The sequence below is a fragment of the Takifugu rubripes genome, chromosome 12 (assembly GCF_901000725.2).
Source record: "Takifugu rubripes chromosome 12, fTakRub1.2, whole genome shotgun sequence".
NCBI lineage: Eukaryota > Metazoa > Chordata > Actinopteri > Tetraodontiformes > Tetraodontidae > Takifugu > Takifugu rubripes.
This window is the reverse complement of record NC_042296.1, coordinates 6,819,610-6,840,574: the sequence shown is the minus strand read 5'-3', so window position 1 is coordinate 6,840,574 and position 20,965 is coordinate 6,819,610. Positions and strand designations below refer to the sequence as shown.

The 20,965-nt window shown below is 53.5% G+C and overlaps 1 protein-coding gene across 6 annotated transcripts in view; it reads right to left on the bottom strand.

Annotated features, from left to right (window-relative positions):
• Nucleotides 1-20,965, bottom strand: part of LOC101079975 (receptor-type tyrosine-protein phosphatase U-like) — a 73,562-nt gene that overhangs the window by 40,209 nt on the left and 12,388 nt on the right. For all 6 annotated transcript variants that reach the window (XM_029845357.1, XM_029845358.1, XM_029845359.1 and 3 more), the window contains exon 2: nt 8,125-8,253. In XM_029845357.1, the coding sequence (XP_029701217.1) occupies nt 8,125-8,253 (129 nt within the window). The remainder of the gene's footprint in view (nt 1-8,124; nt 8,254-20,965) is intronic.

The following is a 20,965-nucleotide window of genomic DNA, read 5'->3' as shown; positions in this document are numbered from 1 at the left end:
AGCAGAACAAAAACAGCAGTTAAATGAGGGGCGGGGGGAGGAGGGGGGGTGCTTTTAAGTTTGAGAGAGGTCAAAGAGGGATGGGGGAGGCATCCCCCCCCCCCCCCCACACACACACACACACACACACACAGCAGAATTTTACACCAACTGGAACTGGATCAAGTACCGAGATAATCCACGACCAGAGACCGTTTGGACAAGGTTCAAAGAAACGGTGCAGGAAACAATAGTGTGTGTGTGTGTGTGTCTGTGTCTGTGTGTGTCTGTGTGTGTCTGTGTGTGTGAGAGAGAGATAACCTGAGGAAGGTTTGATAATAACACCAATTAAAGGATTCATAAGAAAGAACTACGCTACCCCACGATGCATCAGTGCCAGAAGTTGGCGTGAAAGTGCCAAGCGTGCACTTTCAGCTCCTCCAGGGACCCGGGGAGTTAATGCGAGATGAGCGAGCCGCAGCGGAGGGGTGACAGGCGGGATGTCAGCGAGTGATCCGTGTCAGCTGGGATGATAAATAGCAGAATGCCTGCAGGACGCGGGAGGAGCCGGGCGGCGCTCCTGGGAAACGCTCCCTTCCGATGGAAGACAAATTTGCCGCTGTCATTCACCGCCAGAGAAAAGGGAATAAGGGCTAAAAGTTGCTGAGAAACGGCGACGCATCAAGTCCTCGTAAATTCCACTGCGAGTTCGACATCCGTCGGCGGGCTCGCCAATCATGGTTGCCGCGGCAACCATCGCTGTCAGTCAACATCGAGGCGTCTGCCTCTTCTCATTCTACGTGGACGGAGCCCGAGGTTCGGTGACAGGTCCGCTGAACTCCGCAGGCCGATGTCAGCGGCGTCATCATCATCTGTCACCGTCCAATCAGCTTCAGCCGTTCGGACGGACGGAAAAAAGGAAAAATACGCGGTCGCCCTGGACGGACTGGGACCACTCCGAGCAGGACTTTAGCAAATCAACATTAAATCAATAAATAGCATAAATGTTCTCCTGGAGGGCGCCAGTAGAGGGCGCACCGCGGCTGTGCCCGCGCTAGCACCGACAGCTTTTTACCGTTCAGGCGTGAAAGCGGCAGAATGACGGAGGTTAAAGGTCAAAGACGACGGAACATTTGAAGTTCAGCTCACACCTGTCCAATTTAACTGTAGTTCCCAAAGATCGGCGGCGGGAATACTCTCCCGACGCTCCGCTGGAGCTAGCGTGGACGGTCGTCCTGCTGTGCCGTTGGAGTGGGTTCCTTTGTCTGACCTTTGTCCAACTCCACGTCCGTCTGGTTACCTCAAACAGAAGGGTTGGGGTTCCACTCCCAGGCACGTACGAGCAGGTCCGGCACTTCCTGAGAAGGTGAACGAGGGGCTCCGCGGGGGACGCGCTCCTTCTGTGGGGCAATTGTGGCCGGGGCAGTTAGCAGCATGTAGCCGCTAACCCGCAGAACCCCCTCACAGATCCGGATTGGCATTAGATGCTAACCAGTCAAGGCAGCTTCATTTTATTTTATTTCATTTTAAATTGTGAGGTGTTGGTTTGGGGGGGGTCACAGACCTGTCTTTGATATTTAGAGAGGGGGGGTATTAAAACTGAGCCTCTAGCTGGACCATTTTACCTTCTCTCGTATATTTTAATGATATCTTATCATCTGGGCCCCATTTGAGAGGAAGAGAGAACAAAGAAAAGGAGCGCCTGCACAAATTGAATCCTAATTCATTACAGTTGCTGTGCAGATACGGCCGGAGCAGCATTCACGGAGCACGAGGAGGCAAAAATTAGTCAGGAAACTAATTTGATGCGCCCAAAACTTTCCGGACTTTTAATTACTTTATCGCTCTCATTTTCCTCGATCTTTACAATATTTCACAGTGAACCAGAGCGAAAGAAAAAGAAGGGGGGGGGGGGGGGGGGGGGGGGGACTTCACCTCGTCTGTCAGGTTCTTTACGGCTCTGCGGTCCCGGATCGAGGAACGAAACCGAGGAAAAGGGGCTTGCGCAACTGTCTTTCATCCAATTAATGAGCGTTGTGTTTGTGCCTCTGCTCATCTTCAGCCTTCCTGATGCTGTCAGACCAGCTGTGGAGACCAACCACAACCACAGCCGCCTCCTGGTTCCATCTCAGAGGATCCACCACCGTTGGAAAAACGGACTTCAGGGTCTTCTGAGGAATTTTAGCCCTCCCAACGTCTCTGGGTTTCTCAAGGTCGCGACCCTTCGTTCTGGCCTGCGGTCAAAATTTGCGCTGAAACTCTGGCCGCGGCGTAGGCGGCCCAATCAAAGTTGGCCGCTCTTCCCCGTAGGAGCGGCCGCCCCCGGTGGAGACAGCATCCCGGAACAGAACATCCTGGAGTCGGGGGGAGAAGAGGAGCCACCGGCGCTCCTCTCTCCGCCTTCCAAGGAGAGCATGTCAGTTCATCTCAACGTGAGAGACGCTCCGCGGGGAGGTCAGGACCCCCTCCACACACACACACACACACACACACACACACACACACACACACACACACACACCACCACCACTGCCAGGACCAGCTCGGGAACATCGAGGAGCCTGTGGGGGCTCCTGCCTGCTCGTCTCTAACAGGCACCACGGGAACGCCGCGAAGACAAGCAGCCAAACGAGGGCAAAAGACAGGAAGCAGAAATAATTGCCAGCTTGTCACTGCCGCGCGCCAGTTTGTGATTTACACGGGGAAAAAAGGCTCGTCGGGAATCGCCTGCGAAATGAAAGAACAACAGGAGACGCGAAGAGTTGAAGAACTTTTGGTGGTTCTGCTGATAATTGACTTCTTTCTATTTCATCAAACTCGCCTCTCAGATGTGTTTTTTTGTCATCAACAGGCGTGAACATGTGGATTCGGTGATGGTGAGATCTTAAATGAACCCTCAAAATCACTAATTGTGGACTTGAGGACGCCCATCATCATCATCATCATTTACACTGGGAGGGGGCAACACTTCCTCCTCCGTCAGCACCCCGTGATGTGAAGAGGGTGGAGCCTCCAGATCAGCACAAAGAATAACTTCATACGACGCTTCACCGCGGCGCCGAATTTTGTGACGTCTGTGGGAGGGGCAAGGAATCAAGTCCTTGAAAGTTTTGGAAAAACTGGAGAAACTTAAACAAAACTTCCTGAATGGACAGAGGTGAAAATGAAGTGTGAAAACCTGGAGCTCCCAGTCAAAAGGGTCCCTTCGCTGGCTTAAGCTCGTTCACTGGGGCCTTTTTGAGCTGAATTTACCATAATTACAACGTTCTCTGAGCCACCGCACAAAAATGAATGAAAATATGCATAAAGAAGGAAAGAAAGAGACACATTGAGTTTAAGGCCCCCACTGGAGGGTCCGGCCGACGACTCTTTGTGCGATTCTGTTGGCGTTGAGCGAAAACGCCTCCCCACCTTTTCCCAGCATGCATCAGCCCCTTTCAAACTCAGGGCAGAGCCGTGGAAGATGTCTCAGAATTTAATTCGACAAACTTTCAATTCCGCCGTCGTTGAGAAGAGCCGACGAGGACGGAGAGAAGAAAGAGAGATAGCCACAAACACTCATCAGTGGGAAGCACAAGAGAAGAAGAAGAAGCCAATTACCCGGCGTGGCGAAGCCAAGCGTGGGGAAATGCTGCGGCGAGGCCGCCTGCGCCGAGTCCGATAACCCTCCCGTGTCATTCCTCTGTGTCAACCACAACTTTAATCTGCACCTCTGAGGGAAACGCTGCAAGGACGGCAACAACAACCTGCAGCCGGAGAGACCGGCGAGCCTCCGACAGAGGCTGGGGGGGGGGGGGCAACTGTGGGGCAACAACGGAGTAACTCCTTCAGAGGAAGAGGGAAAAATGGCAAGAAGTAAACACGGCAAACTAAAGTAGCACGGTCGCCACCGGTCCCGTCTGGACTCCAGCCCATTACCATTCACCCTCAAATTCACCAGCAGGTGTCAAAATCACCATTTATCCGCTCGCATCAAATATATTCTGTTCTATTTTCCTTCTTCCAGGATTCCGTTTTTCTTCCGCAGATTTGGGGGGGGGGGGGAGTCACTTCTTGTGAATTATTGAAGCGGTCATTAGTCTCTGGAGCTCCATCCTTCCTCGCTGGGCTCCAGGCTCTCATTACGCCATCAGTTATCAGCCTATTATATGCAAATGACTCATCCCAACTCTGGAACCTGTAATATAAAATATATCAATTACACTGACAGCGAGACAAAGACCAGCGAGAGGATATGGAAATACTTCCTAAAGATAGAACGCCGGCACCTGAGGGGGGGAAGGAGGGGAAAAAATACTGCTTAAAAGTGTTGGAGAGGGTTTTAGATCTGAAAGATGAGGAATTATTTTGAGCAATTTATCTTAAATTAAGTATTAATGTGTCAATATTAGATCGCTATTAAGTATTAATGGGAAAGAAGGTTTGAAAAACTGATATTTAAAGAGGAGGGTGGCGGCAGGGATACCGCCGTCCGACTTATTACCGCGCAAATGTGATGTATCACTTCTTCCCCTCAGAGGTCCGGCTGTAATCCCTCATCCTTCACTTTGTTCCGGGAAAATCTTAAAATAACTTTAATCTTATCGTCAGAGCTGGAGCGCCTTTGCCAGGGTTCCTTAAAATTTCAGGATAAATACGGTTTTAAGCAGCCTCCCAATCAGGCGCAGAGGTCAGAGGTCATCTCGGAGCACGTCTGGAGGGGCGCGGGTGAAGCTATGGAACGATCCGCCCAGATTACAGAGAACATGTCCTTGACCTGCTCGTTAGCGCTCAGCTCAAAAACCATAATTAAACCATTAGAAACCAGCCGACAGCTAATGCTAATCAGCTAATGCTAATCAGCACCAACATGCTAACCTATGGATAAAATAAACAGGACATCAGGAAAGGGAAAAAGGGATTTTTCTGATGGTCAGAAAGGAAGAAACCCAATTGTTTTAGTGATCGTTGTGGATCACACTATAAAAAATGTACATAAATTATGAAATAATAGCTTGTGGGGGGGGGGGGGGGGTGACTTCACACATGTTCGTTAGTCACGTTAAATAAAGAAGGAAGCATCTGTCGGAAGGAAGCGCTCCCAGAGGAGCGACGACACAATGGGCACCTTTGTTCCAAATAAACCACTTCGCACGCTGATGCGCTCGTTTCGGGAGGAGAGAGGAGCTTTTCCTCCGTTTTGGTCTGATTAAGACGCTCGCACGACAATAGCCAATCAGACGCCGCCGTTTCAGTACGCCGTCAGCGTCCGCTCCAGAGCGTGACTGACGGATCTGACACGCCGAACGTTGGGAACAAACTTTGAGTGAGCGACACGTTTCTGAGCCGGGAGCCAACAGGAAGTCTGTTTCCGCTGGCCAGTGACTGACAACGCGATGCTAACGACGCCGCGGCCGAGTCGGCACGGCAACGCCAACGTGGCTGTTGAGGCAAACGCCATGAGCAGACCGGGCTGGTCGGGGTCACTCCTGGACCGACTGTTGGCCGCCTGATTACGCAGTGGAAATGCAGCAAGCGACCAAATATTCCGAGGTTTCCACCCCGGCTCGGCGGTGTTAAATCTATGATCCAGTCGCTGGCGAGAGCAGTGGTCCGATCAGAACATTAATGGCGCCTCTGAATTCTGGAGTCCGGCATCAGAAATTCCCCCTGATGTGGGGGGGGGGGCTGCAGCAGTTCCGGGCATTGGTATTCCAGCAGCTAGCGCGCTCGGATCGATGCCATCGAGCCGCTGCTGCCCAATAAACCAAGCTGTTGTCTCAATCGTCTGTCTCCTTAGTGTCTCTGAAGGACTTTAAAGCTCCTGGAAAAACCTGAGGCGGTCCTCACGGAGCACCTCTGACCTTCCTGACAGACACCGGGGGGTTAAACAGGCCGCAATGTTTTTATAACGGTGGTCACGGAGGTGATGCGTTCGCTTGCCGCCCGACGGATAATCAATGGCAGATTCCTGATCCGCATATTGAGACTTGGAGATGACGGCCCCGCAGCTTCCATCCTGGGTTTAAAGGAAACATCTCCCCCTACCTTCGTGTATGAGAGCTGGAAATAATGAGACGATCCGACGGCGGCCTCCCGTCCCCGTGGTCGGATCTGACCAGGACTCCCCAGAGAGGAGCGCCTAACAAGTTCAGAGGCAACAAACCGTCGTTCTGACCTCCTCTAATGGATGAGGAGGAGATGAAACGTGGCCGCCGCCGCCCCAGAGAGAACCAGGATTCAGCGGTGACCCGTGCACGACTCCAGAGAGATCGCCGACAGGCTCCTCCCCCCCCCCCCCACGGGAGACGCGCCCGGGGCAGCAGAACAAGAGCTGGATAAGTGGGAATAAATGATGAAGATCTCAGTCGACTGTCGGCTGCTTCTTCCCAAATGTGCCAGAGCCTCCGGGCTGCGACGCCGCGTGGGCCCTGATTGAACTTCAAATACGCAAACGTGGAAAATGTCAGCGCAGACTGGAGGCGGGACGCCGGCGTGGAAGCGGCGAGGGGCTGGAAACCTGGAGAGAAGAGGAGGCGCGGCGCTACGCTAGCGTTGCTCCACCAGGTTCTCCTCTGGCTGTAAACGTTATCACCCTCGAAAACAGCCCGAAGTGGCGCGGCGGTGGCGGCGAGCGGGCGGGACCCCGAGATGATTGACAGCCAATCGATCAAAAGGCGTCAAACTGCCGATTTGTCGCTTCGCTGTGCGAACAGTCGGTCACGTCTGAGCTGTGTTTGTTTGTTTACGCCGATATTTTCCCTCATTCAGCAACTGATTTTTCTTTAATGATTTGGAAAGTCGCGACGGAGCTGCAGCGTGTTCATGTAAGCACTTCAGCTGAGGAGGTGGGGGGGGGGCATGATGGGGGGGGGGGGTCTGTCAGGAGGGGGAGGGGCTTCATGCTAACAGAGCTAATGCTAAGATAAAAGCAAAGACCAAATGATTACGCGGAGTTCTATACCTGACTCTGAGGGACCACTGGGGTGGGGGGGGGGGGTGGATGGATGAATAGGGGTGGGGGGGGTGGATGGATAGGGGTGGGGGGATGGATGGATAGGGGTGGGGGGTGGGGGGGTGGATGGGGGGGGTTAAAAGCTTTAGTAACCGTCCCCGCTCGTGTCAGGTGAGATTTCTTTTGCAGGCAGCTGAGAATAAAATTGTGAAAGCAGCCAAACTCTTCATGTCGCATTCAAATGCAAATGCCTCTCATTCCTGCCCCCCCCCCCCCCGCATACACACACACCCACACACACTCCCCCCCACCACCACCACCACCCCTAAAAAACCTAAAAAAAACATTTTATTTGCCAAATGACTCAACACAAGGTGATAAAAATTCCCAGCATCCTGAAGGCGACAATCAACAGTCGCAGCGTGACCAAACAGATGTGTTTTCCTCCCTGTCTCCCCCGTCTGTCTCCCCCTCTCCCTGCCCCCCCCCCAAGTGAAGGGCTCATAAATCCGAATTGTGTCGGAGGGAATCACAGTCGGAAGTGCAGCCTGTTCAGATCTGTCGGAGGCTTCGGCAGCGATCAGTCTCCGGAGGGGCGACGGGATCGTGCGTGGACGTGCGAACGCGCTGTCGCACACCTGTGGACGTGCTGACGGGCCTCTCAGAGGACTGGAACCACCTCAGAACCTCTGAAATAACTCATTTCGCCGCTTTAATAGGAATGAAACAGTCCAGCGAGAGGAGATGAAACCGTGATTAGACTGTCAGCCCTGAGCAGATGTAAAAAGATCAATGAAGAGAGGTTCTGTTGGGGTGATCTGCTCTCGCCCAGGCAAACACGCTGGTTTGCAATCATCCCGCGTCCTGGATTCATCTCAGAATTACTCAGACGATGCTTTTTCTCAGCTTGGTTTACGCCACCGTGAACCCGGACGCAGCTCAAAATAATGGGCAGAAGAGCTGAAAGGTGCCGAAACGCTCCGGCTGCTTCCTTTGTTTGTAACTGCAGCAGAAGAAGTCACGACTTCAATTAGCACCTGGGAGGAAGGAACCTCCCGTAAAGCTGACGTTCCCATCAGAAGCTGGCTCACAGAGCCCAGAAAGCTCACAACCCCCGATACAGTTTCACCTCAGCGTCACCTGAAACCGTAAAATAAAGCCGAATCCGTAAACGCAGGCGTCAAGTAAAACTTTACAGTTCGCAATTGTACCTCGTAAAAGATCCGGGGTCGGGTGGGGCCAGTTGTAGGTCCTGATGAGCTGCCAGTCAAAGTCGTCGTCTTGGCCCTGCCGGTAGTCGCAGAAGCCAGGGTCCGAGTCCTGGTCAAAGGTGCAGCCGGCTGCGGAGAGGAGAGAACCGCTGGTTAGATGGTTCAGGACGTCACCAGCTAGGAACTAAATTACAGTTAGCCATTAACTGTAATTTAGCTGGGGCGGCGAGAACACGCCGCTCCCTGGAAGCCCTCCGCCATTAGCCCCTCAGCGTGAGAGCGCCACGGCAGACACAGGTCATCCGGTAGCCTCGAATAATGAATGACCACGGGGGGGTTCTGCAGCTAACGGACGCTAACAGCAGCGAGGCTCTTAGCCTCTGAAGGGGGCCCGAACCTTGACTGACCTCCAAGGGCCGCATTCACTATTCTACCATTATCACAAAAAAGGGCTTTTAGAGGCAACAGCCTAAAACCTGTCAGGAGTGGAGAGGAAAATACTCCTCTTTAGCTGTTCCAAACACAAAAGTGCACTTTAGGAAATCCAAAAATGAGCAGCATTTGGCTCAGCAGAGAGCCTGATGTTTGCTGCCGCTAATGTCGGCGTTAGCACATTCAAGTCTATCGTTATGCTAATGAATGTTGGTCAGGAGATTAGGATTAGGCTCCGCCCCTTTAATAAAACCTTACTTATGTTATATGCAGCGCATCCTTTTTTCGGTTTATTAAAGCATAAATTAAAGTCTGGATGCTACCGGGACCGACCGCTAACTCCAAACCCTTTTTCCTCCTGCTGACAAACAAATAAATCCGCTTCGCCACAAACAGCCCTCCCCCCCCGCCCGCGGCCGCCCGAGCGTTTCCGGGTGCGTGAGCAGATCGCGGTTTTAATTGCCTCCTGTTTTGAGAGGCTGCTAGTTGTGCCGCGTCGCGCCCGGTTACGCGGAGGCTGAGCGCTGGAGCGGCGCCTGCGGCGGTGGGTCCGGCTTCCGCCGTGAGCCCGGCGGTTCCAGGAGGAAATGTCACCATCAGACACGTTCCACTGACTCCTCATTAAGACTCATCCTTCCCGGCCTCTTTAACTTTTAGCGGGTGGGTTCTTTTTGGAGCCTCCCCCCCCCCCGGGCCGTGTTCTGATGTTTTAAAATCATAAATCAATCCGTCAATGGCGCACATGCCCGAGCTCCGAGAGGAAGCGGCGTCGTCAATGCTAATTGGCCACGAGAGGCGACGCCACGCCGGCGACAACCACGATGAGAGGCCATTAAATCTAGATTTTGCCTCGTCTTCGTCGCCGCTTCATCTCCACCGGCACAGTGGGCTCCGCTGGCTCTGCTCGGCAGCTTCTCTAAGATCTTCAGCGGGACTGGATCAGATTCCAAACAAGCCTCTCTGTGTTGCTAATTTTAAATGAGGCAGCTGATCACAGTAATCTTCTCTGGAGTATCGGCCGGGATTTCAGCAGACAGCCAGCAGAAGCTGAAGGAGGCCGCTGAGAAGATAATTAACGACGACTACACTGGAGGTCTTGATGCTCCGTCGGAGGGTTTCCCCCAGACGACAAGTCACTTCCTGTTTATGTTTTAAAAACGGTCTTAGCATCACCACAGAAACATCAGATATGCTAACTTCTGAAAGCAATCTAAAGAAACACCCCCCCAAAGAAAAACAACAGAGAGGCCAAAGGACCTCTCGAGTCCTCGTACCCACTGGAAACGCTCCATCACCTTCTGAGCAGGACCTACGAGAGATTCCTCGGCTGTCTGGCTCCAGCACGCGGCTGCAGATGCCCAGACAGGTAATGTGCTGCTGGCCGTCCGGACCTCTGAAAGTGATAACTCAAATTTGGAATTGGATCAGGAGCTCTGACAGATAGCCGGTGTAGCAAGGCTATCGCGTGCGTAATGGGATTTTTTTTTCCTGCTGTCAAAAGAAGCGGTGCTGCATTTTGGTTCCACCCGAAGGTGAGAACGTGTGAAGCTCCGCCTCCTATGTCCGCCGCGCGGCAGCGGCGCTTTCATTAGTGAGTCTAGTGCCATCTAGTGGCCACCGATGGGTTCAGCACATCCCGTTAGCAGCGTTTGTGTGTCGCCGGAATCAGGAAGGAAGATCATAACTCACACAAAAGTGGCTCCCAGGCAGCCAGAAGAGGCCCCGGGGGAAGATTAATGGGCCCAACGTGCACGCGGCCTGGAATGGTGGTGATGGAGCCCCGGTCGGAACCATCCCATCCACAACCTACAGCCCCGCGTCGACCACGGCCCACCTGAGTAATGGCCCACGTGGCGTGCACATCATAAATGCTCGGCGGCAGAGAGTTTGGAATATACAAGCCTCCCGCCGTCAAATGAATCCTGGAGAGGCAGAAATAAATGAGGGGGCGGGCAAGGCGGAGGCTGAGGCCCGGTGAAGAGGTCTTCACCCGGAGACAGACGGAGGACACGCGGGAGCGAAGCGGGACGAGGATAATGAAAACAAATCACAGAGACTCTCGTGAAAAACAGAATTTCTGAAGGCACCGGACAGCATCAAAGAGATCAAAGCAGTCCAACCAGGACGGGTTCTGATCCAGATCAGCTAGTCGGGGCTTAAATCAACAAACCCAGCCGCCAGCACGCTAGCACGTTTAGCCGCCAGTGACCCGAGTTATGAACAACAGGGAGGGAGTTTACCATAAAGACGAGTGATTGGAGCAGGTCCGGGTAGCTCGCCCCCTGCTGGTGGGGCAGACTAAAGGCTCAGCCTATGTTACTCAGCGCGGGGTGAATAAATCAACGGCGTGGATCCGTTTACTCCTCAGGTGCTCTCACACTCTGCTGATACCACGGCCACTTTTCACACATTAATACTACTTCCTGCACACGTGGACCCCCCCAAGGGTACGCCAGACCGGTTGTAGATGGCCGGATTCAAGGCAAGTCTCGCATTCTACCGAGGGGGGGGGGGGCACTCGGTAAGAGAAGGAGAACTCGTCCCTCCCCTTGCCCACCCCTGGACCAGCGCAAACCCACTAACTCGGTTCATGGTGGAGGCTTCTGTGCGCGGCGAGGACAGCTCCGCTCGTTATCCCCGGCATCAAAGTAAATTCCCCGGCAAAGCACCTGATATTGCGTAACCAGCAGTGGAGCTCTGCAGACACTCGTTTAATCAGAGCTGCTAAGATGGTGCCGCTCTGCTGGGACGGAGGACCGGCGCTGCTCCGCGCCTCCTCTTGTTTGCTGGGAGATTAAGCTCTGCCGCGGCGTGATTTGCATGTGAGCGCACGCAGGCGATGCATCAGGTCTGACAAGTTTACTTACAGAGGCTGGATGGTGTCGGGGAGAGGGGACAGTGGGGGGGGGCACGCAGCTGTGCGGCTCATCAACAGTGAGCCAGTGTGAGGAAGAGCAGGGAGAGGAGGCAGGACGCCATCAGGCCCCTCGCTATTTACGATGCAGAGCTGGTAAAGCAGAACCAGAACCTCACATTTGAGAGGAGACACGAGCAAAATGGGCCCAAACACTCTGACGTTAGAGACGCTAAAGGTTCAGGCTCCACGGCCGAGGACCAGGTGAGGAGGTCCTGCCTCCCTCCCATGGAGACCTACGTCAGGCCCACGGCGACCTTTAACCTCAGGCATCTGTCAACCGGGGCATCCACCATCCACCGGCCACCGTTGCCACGTGGCGCCCTCAGTTACAGCGGGCCTGCCGGCCTGGACAGAGGTCAGAGGTCAGAGGACTGAACCCTGACCTTTACACGGTGCCCAGTAAAGTTCTGCAGCTGAACCCATGTGTCTACACCCCCCCATCGATCCTTCCATCCACGGATCCATCTGGAATCTTATTTCCCACGGTGCATTTCTCCAGCTTCACCAGCTAGATTGGGGCTGGGGGGCGGGGGGGGGGGGGGGGTCTCTAAAATTGGTTCTCTATGGTTCCACAGAGGTTCCAGGGCCACGCCGGCCCAGGCTGCTACGCTTTCACAGATCAATATCGCTCCTTTGCATCTTTCTGGCTCTTCAACAGTAGATCGATTGCGACCCCCCCGCCCTGCGTCTGGTTTACCTGCGGGGGCTGAAATAAGACGCACCGGAGCCCGAGCGAGCTACTGGCGGAGGTGAACGGAGGTCCCTGATTGGCTGCTGAGCCTGAATCTCAATAACTTTCTGAGAGAAAAGACGACAGGCGAGCGTTTTCTATCTGAGAGCATCAGCTGAACCGACCCCCCAGCATAGATTAGCTGCCCCCCGCACGGCCTGATAAAGCCCAGATGGACAGATACGGGCGGAGCCAGAGATAAGCCCCACCCTTTTGTCCGCAGAGTCCCAGCGTGTCCATTCATTTCACCCCCTCCATCGATTACCCCTCCATCTCCCCCAGGTCCGGTTCGTGCTGCCGATGAAGAACTTCGACCCAAAGTGAGGAATGTTCCCCAGCGCCAGGGAAGGTGGGACGGGACAGATCGCCTCCAAGACTGTCACCCCGGAGACATAGCGTGGGACGTTAGTGGATTAGCGGCCCCCGTCAGGCTCTTGCACCCCCTGGATGACGGGAACGCTCATCCCGACCCAGATCCACTATTCCGAAGCTTCTTCCTTCCTGCCCGTCCTGGCATATCCATCGCGGATCTTCTGGAAATCTGGAATATTTGAACCTAAAATCCCCGCCCGGCTCAGCAGGGGGCTGCTTGTATACGCCAAGAGTGTATTAATGCCAACAAGGTGCCCGTTGCCATGGCCACCGGCTGCTTTAAGCGTCCATTTCCATACGGTAAAAATGCCCACAAACACTTGGGAGCGAGGGAGCGTCTCCGCTGCAGTGTGGTGGTAGTGATGCTTATTCAGGAGGGACTTCATCCTCCACGTTTCTGTGGAATCCATTATGCATCCGGGGGCCCGCGGCCCCCGCAGGTGGTCACACGCAGGGCCGCGCCGCTCCGCTGCTTTTATACGCTTTTAATATTAATTATTTTTTGCATTCTGGATGCAAAATACTGGAGGGGAAGGACGACCGAAAATAGAAGTGACGGTTCAAATGACAACGGTCCCCGGGCCACGGAGAAGCTGTGCTCTTCCTATTTAGGATTTGAGTCTATAGTTACAGATGGTCACCGTGGCAACGGTCATGATTCCAAAACATCATCAATCATGATGAAAAGCATCAGAATTTTAAGAATGAGAGATTTTCGACGACCCCGATATCGCACTGAAGCACCGTGTCGCACAACTGAGACCCCACTGGGGCCGGGATTTGAACCTGCAACCTTTTTAATCATCCAAATAGGGTTCTGTCAGTCGATCCGATCCGATCGGCCGATCCCTCTGCTCCTCCTCAGCGCGGCGCAGCTGTTAGCGTGACGTTCCAGAACAACACGCTAACCTCACGTAACGGAACCCGCCGCCACGAGAGGCCCGTCTTTGAAAGAGAGCGGCGCTCCTCGGAGAGAGCGGCGCCTTCGCCTTCGCCTCGGCTTAATTACAGCCCACACCCCCTCCCGCTCCACGGGGGGGGGGGGATGTCTTTGATCCAGACAAACGCTTCATCCTTCCGGTGGCGTCGGTAACTCTCCTCTCTCTCTCCATCGCTCGTACCAACGCCGGGAGGGCGGGAGGGCAGGTGAGCGGGCGGGCGAGCAGCCTCGTGGCCGCTCCGCCGCGAGGCTGGAAGTGGCGACGGCGAGGAGCGCCATTGTGTCGGGAGAGGCTTTGCATCCATTATAGGCAGGACTACTTTAACACATATACATTTAAATGAGCACTTGTAATAAGAGGCTTAGCCGGGAGAGCGGTCCATTATTCTGATTAAAAACACGCCGCACAAACGTCCAAGATGCCACATAATTGCCCTTCAAACTTTCTGTCGCCGACCTAATTGCAGCAGGCGGGGAAGGAACGGCGGCTTTTATTTAGAGCAACTCCAATTTCACTGAAGGGAATGAGGACTGGAATGGAGGAGTAGCGGAGGAAGAGTTGGTCTCCACAACGGCCCCGTTAGGAGGGGCCTCGTTATCAAGGGGGCGGCCTGGTAACGACCCGTTCTGGTCAATCCTCCGCCCCTGCTGACGGGATTTCATGGGAAGTTAGTTCCCGGTTCTTTTTGCTTGTTCCACGCTAAACTCCGCCTTTGTTCCGCCACCGCCGAGTCTCCCTCTGACATTTGTTTCTAATTGGGGGGAAAATTAGCTTCACCCAAACAGCCCGACTTTGCCGGGAAACACAGAGCGTCAACGTCGGCCCAATTAGTCCTCATCCGTCGCCGTTCCCAGGTCCCGACCTTTGACTTTCCCCACATTTATCCTCTTTCTCAGTTTTTTGGGGGGTTTCTAAACGCTAACGCGGCGCAGGCTACTTCCAGGAGCATTTATCCCGTCCACGCATGCGTAGCATTAGCCTCCATTTCCAAAACAACCAACCAGCCAGAGCTAAAAAAAAGACCTGAGAGGAACCAGAATGAGCCGGGAGACAATTCCTGACAGGAAACTCGTCCTCTGCAAATGTTAGCGTGATAAATATTATCCTACCGCAGAAGCAAGAAGATGGCGGACTCTGCTTTTGAGGTCTTTCTGGGGTCACGATCACCTCAGGTCAGCAGAACCCGCAACAATCCAAATCCTTCTGGATTAGATGACGCGGAAAGAAAACAGCTTTTTCCGAAAGGCTTATTTTCGCTGAAGAGAAGTTGCCTCGACACTGAAGGGAAGAGCGATGGAACAAAAGGAACAGGATTTTCCTGAACGCAGCACGCCGTGACGTTCAATCCCCTGCTAATGATAGCCTAGCGTCCAGCGTTACATCAGCTAACCTCTCGGGGAAAATCTGCAGCAATTTGACGTAAATTAGCATCATCTGTGTAAAATCATATTAGCCGAGGTCGGACGGCAGCGAGGCGTTCGAGGGGGAGGAGATGTGAATCGTTTGCCTATTGGTTAGCTAATAGCTATATTAGCTAATACTGAGACTGTGTCGACGCTTCATAGGAACATCTGGGCCGAGTTAGAGAGCGAGTGGGGCCCTGCAGAGGTTAACCGGAGCCGTTAGCTCCGCGGCGTTTTTATGGCGATCTCTTGGCGTCGGTGCCCGTCCACACGGGAGCAACAAGTACGATGGAGAGCAGTTTATGACCCGGTAATAAGATTACAGAACGGGGGGGGGCCACCGAGGGCCTCATCAATCAGGTGAATCACGGAAGAGCCCTCGTTTTCAAACATCTGCTGATATTTCAGTGACCGCGGGACAAAGACGCTAAACAACGAGCTTCATCTTCCGTTCCGGAGCCAAAATGTTCATAAAAACGGAGCCAGATGTTCATATTGTTTCCGTCGTGAAACGCGACCAACAGCTGTGGCCAACAACACGTTAAACGACGTTCCGATAACGCGTCGACACGCACGTAGGAGAACAGGTGGCTCAAGGTCGGGCGGCGGGCCTCGTTCCAGCGCCCTGACATCCGCCATCAGTGTCGACGGCGGCGTGTGGCAGCGGCTCCTCCATATGTCTTCGGATGCTCGGGTCCTTCCAGGTCGACCGCTAACTAAAAACGACCCCCCCGACAGAAGCCAGGGCGGCCCCGGGCGCCAATGAGGCGTAAAAGTTGTGTTCAGGTGCAGCCGATGAGCCTTTTAGCCTTTTAGCCTTAATCGCATGTATGAAGTGAAAAAAGAAGCTTTTAGCGTTATGGATACCGCGGCCCCGTCCCAGAGGCGCAGATTAGCCCGACGGCGGCCATTTTCATTACAAGAAGGAGAAACCGGCGCTCTGAGCAGACGGAACGTTTGAGCTGCAGAAACGGGATTAATATCGCAAATGTTTGGTGATAAAAGAAGGTTACGGCCGGATCCTGAGGAATTCTGAGCGCTGCTAACCGCTCGACGCCGCGAGGGCAGTTAGCGCTGCCCAGACGTCATTAGCGATGGCCGACAGGCAGAGAGAGAGTTGAAGAGTATCGTAATTACGCCGTAATCAGTAAACCCGATAACACGCCGCCGCGGAGCTAAAATGTACCTTCCTGCTGATGAACGTGTGACATCATCACCGACCGACACGACTGTCAATCACCACCTTTTAATTGCTTTAAATAAAACTCGCTAATTAAAAAAATGGCGCTAATTAAAAAAAATCAAGTTACAAGAATTAAAAATGTCAAAAAAAACCGAATAAAAGGCCAAACGAGTCGGACGGATCAGCATTTTGTCGACTCGGTGGGAATTAATTTGAATGTGGAGGTTAAAATGTGAACGTTTGATGCCGAGGATGCTGCAGAATTCCCCTCAAGCGGTGGTTCCGAGCACGGAACGCCAGGAAGAGGCCGGACTGGGGTCACCGCCGCCATCACGCCAGCTGCACAGACCCTTGATCACCACACGGGGGCACCGAGCTGAACCTCACGTCTGTCCGAATGACTCCCTCGGCGCTCGCTTTAGCCTCCCGGCGTGAGCGCTAACCCGCTGATCAAAGCTAACCCGCTGATCAAAGCGTCCTCGATTGTGCTGCGATTGCGTCCGTGAAGACACAGACGATCCTTTTGTATTCGGAGGCCGTCTTCAGAGGCGCCGCTAGCGGTTTTAAAGAGGAATCAAAGACAGCATTAGCGCAGAGCCTCCCGGGGGCTAACGAGGCCTCCGTGTGGAGGCGATCTGACCGCCGCCGAGACAAAGATTAGCTCCATCGGGCGACTCCGCGAGCGCCGCGTCGTGCATGTGGACGCACGCTTTGCTCCAGGCCCGGGCTTTGATTCCGCCAAACCGATCCCAGCGGGATGATCCGTTTTTTTAAACAAATGTTCTGGGTTCTTCTTCCCAGGCTTTTATTCAATGTTAAACGATGCAGAATAAACCACACAAACAGTGTCAGCCCGGTATCCCACAATGCATTTCACCAGCGACACCAGCAGCAATGGGAGAGAGTAGCTACGCTAAATTAGCTCCGAGCATCAACTCAGTGAAAACGGCTTTATTCTTTGACGTTGCTATTTGATGTGTGTGTGTGTGGGGGGGGGGGGTTCAAAGGTCACGACCCCTGAAGAGAGCAGCCTGAATGTCACCTGTCTGACGAGCGACGCCATCGTCTCGCCGCCCAGAGTGGCGTCATTCATTTTTAACGCCAAGCACAACAGAAACGCTTCGGTTTTCCTTTGTTGCGCCATCAAACTTTCACAGCCTCAATTATTAACGTCGCTTCCAGCCTGGCACGCCGCGGCGTTCCGGGGGAACGGGAGGCGCGAGAAAACAGGCTTTCTCGGAGTCAGACTCCAGCCTCCGTGTTTGCTACACGTGCTCATTCATATTTAAAAAAAAACCTGTTGGCAAAACAAGATGAAACAAAAAGCAGCTACCGAAGTGGGTCTTTACTGATTTGTGAGCCGCCGTCTTTCAAATAAAACATGATCCGAACTAGCGCGCTAGCTCGGCGCACCGCGAGGCGCGTTCTTATTTTAGCCGACATTAAAACCGTCTTCACCACAGTTTATTCGTCCCTCTCGCCGGCTGCTCCCGCTGATTTACCGGAGTGGCCGTTGAGCAGGTGGCCGTACGCAGCGGCCGTTAGCATCGGGCTCAAGCGAGCGCGCGGACAGTCTGGACGCGGGCTGAACAAAGGCCAACGTTACGACAAACGCCGCGGGACTAAAGTGGCTCCCGAGCATGTTGTAGCTGCTAAAACCTCATTACATTACGGCGGCGGCGCCATTAGCTTTCGCTGGAGCAGAGACGGTCAATTAGGCACCTCGCTGCAGTTAATGCGGCGTTAATGCAACAGGCCCCGTTAAAGTGCCTCCGTACGTGATCGCTCTGACACAAATACGTGGAAAGAAAGAACGTTCCTCTTTTAACGTGGACTGACCTTTAAGCTACACGTAGCACTTGAAATTTTACCCTGTTTTTAATCCTCTTTAAAAGGTTCCACACGTTTACCAGTGGCCGGCGCTAGCATGAGCTGCAAATGAGTTCTAAATGCTACCAGCTAACCGGGTCTTTCCAAATGCTTGTTATGCCTGTCTAGCATTAGCTCACAATGCTAATGCTCCTCCTGGAAGTACAGCTCTATTCCCGGCTGGAACCCAGACCAGAGCTAAATGGATAAAGCCAAACCCCCCACAGAGCCGGAACATCCGATTCCCCGGTTTGAGTCGCAGCTGACACCTCGAGAACCAGGAATTATGGCTCGCGCACATCCGTCTGCTAACGGAATCATCACCAAATAGCGTTAGCATCACATCATCTGCGTAGAAGCTGGTCGGTTTGCGTGTTGAGGAAATTAAACACGTTGACGCCACGTGTGAAGCTGGAAAAAAGGCTTTTTGTCGCTTTTTAATTATTATTTGGTTACATACATTAAAATGTCAATAGAGAGTTAGCTAGCCGCGGGCTGATTAATTGAGTATAAACAGAAAATAACAACCAGGGGTAGAAAATGTGGGCCCAACATAATTAAATCTGCATGAAAATTAGTTCATTAATTACCTGGCATAGAGAATAATAACAAGTGTCTCGATAATTAATGATTCAATTCCTTTTCAAGTCAGGACTTTTCTGCTTCCGTCACCAGAAGCATCGAGGATTTTGTGCTGTTCTTGGTTTGGAGCCAAACTGGAAAGCTGTTTTGTTTTTAAATTCTAGTTTAACTTGGAAAATGTGTTTCCACAGTCAGGCAGGCTAGCTAACGGAGGCTAGCTAACGGAGGCTAGCTAACGGAGGCTAGCTAACGGAGGCTAGCCCGCTGTAGGCTAGTTCTCCAACCTTCAAAGCACTCAGATTGAGCTTCACATCCCATCTCATCATCTGGGAATCACGTTTACCATTCCAGAATTTTGGGATTGAAACCCTTTGGTGCCTGAATTCTTCAGAGTTTTCCTGAGGGGTCGGTGGGGGGGGGGGGGGTTTGTGAGGACGCCAGCGTTCCAGCTGGTCATTTGCATCGATGCTGCTGACAGCTGAAGTGTCTCCGGGGTAACAAGTCTGCGTCCTCACACGAGCAGAGGGATGAAGGACAGGGACGGTCCCCAAAGATCTGCCCCCCCCCAAAACCAGCGCTTCCTGGCCTCACCCCCCACCAGCTGTACTGGAATTATTCCACCCCCCCCCCCCCCCCCCCCCGCCCAGGTTCATCAGAACGGAAATGAGAGCTGGAAAAAATTGGTGGGGGAGAGACAGGGGGGTGATGAAACCTCGGAAGTTTCTCCTGCAACGATGCGTCGCTGTGTACAAAAGGTAATTTAGCCTGAATGGAGCAGCGGGAGCCGAGATTTAGAGGCTACGCAATTCCAGCAGGTAGGTGAAATGGGCCGGGGGGAGAAGAGGAAGGGGGGGGCAATGAGCCTTTTGATGTACTCCGCTCTGACGTTTATGGAGTGCAATTTGAAAAAAACATGCATCTATTCAAGGGGAGGCGGTCGGAGTCGCACAGAAACGCTCTCACGCGGAGCGGCGGGGGCGCGGTGTTTAGCTAGCACCTGCGTGCGCCCGGCAGCAAATCAAACGCACCTGGAGGCTCGTCGGCCGGCTGGATTCATACATCCCATCTCCGGCACCATCTGCTTCCCTTCGTGCTGGGAAAAACCTGCTTCCGTGGGTGAGGAAGTGGGTTCGGGTTGTTGTGTCTCTGTGCTCTGATCCTCCCGGGATGTGAGGAATCACAGACAGATTAGGGAATAATGCTCGTTATTATTACGATCCCGCTCTCGTTTTTGCGCTAAAGCCCGATTCAGGAGGTGGGATAAGGGAACTCCGCTCCGTGACTGCGCTGAGCCACAGGAAATCAAAACCTTCCCTTCACACAATCCCGGTGGAATCATAGGATCCCAAAACAAACCTCGGAACCAACAACCTACTGGTCCAGACCGGCTCCATCCATTCCGGAGCACAGATGAAAATCAAGACTCCGGAGAGGTCAGAGCGGTCGGCGGTGACCCCGGAAGGATCAATACCGACCTCACGTCACACCAGAACAGGTGATTCACGGGTCACAGCTCTGTTTTCCCAGCATTCCCGGCTCAGGAGCGAGAGGTTCCGTTTACGAGATGTTTCTCCCAACATGCTTGTTAGGGGATTAAAGTGGTTCGGAATCATCAGCCAAAGGCCGCAATGGTTCCAGGAAGCAGCGAAACTGCCGTGTTTGGCGAGTCCCAGATCGCCTGAGACACGATCAGCAAACAACGGCGAGAAGCGCCGCCATCTGTGCCGCGGTTCCGCTTCCTCTGGCGGAAGCTCGGCCGTCTGTCTCCTCCTGCGGGACGAGCAGACGCGTCCTCGTATGGACGGGAGAGAGAGCGAGCCCTCGCTCGTCCATCTCCAGCCGCTGGATCCTCACTTCAGAAAATCGTTAGCGGCTTTTCTTAAATCCCCGCGGTTCATCAAATATTTACCTGATTCCGCCGGCAAGGTGCCTGGGAACGGCGGGGTTATTTTAGGGCGGGCGGAGACGCCTCCCGGGGCCCCGCGGGGGCCCCCCCCCCCGCCTCTATTAATCTCTGTCACGCGCTGGACGGCCGACCTGTACCTGTCCAGCTCCTGACGGGCTCTAATGGGAACGCCAACTGGATTTATGGATATCCAATAGGAGCCCAGAGGCGGAGCAACGCATCGACCAATTCTTCTGGAAAAACAGGAATTAAATGAGCCGTTTAAACATCTATCAGAGCCCAGCGGGCAGAGAGGACACATCTCATCTCTCAGGGGTACGATCTCGCGGCACGCTAGCTCACGCTAGCGCTCACGCTAACGTGAGACCAGAACGAATTTTCTTTCAAAAAAAGCTCATTTTCAAATCGATGGTCGACATAAAAACCCTCGTCTCGCTGCGCAGGAGACATAAAATGAGCAGCAGGTGGACAAATAGCCGTTAAAGTTTACGGCCCTCGGCGATTTA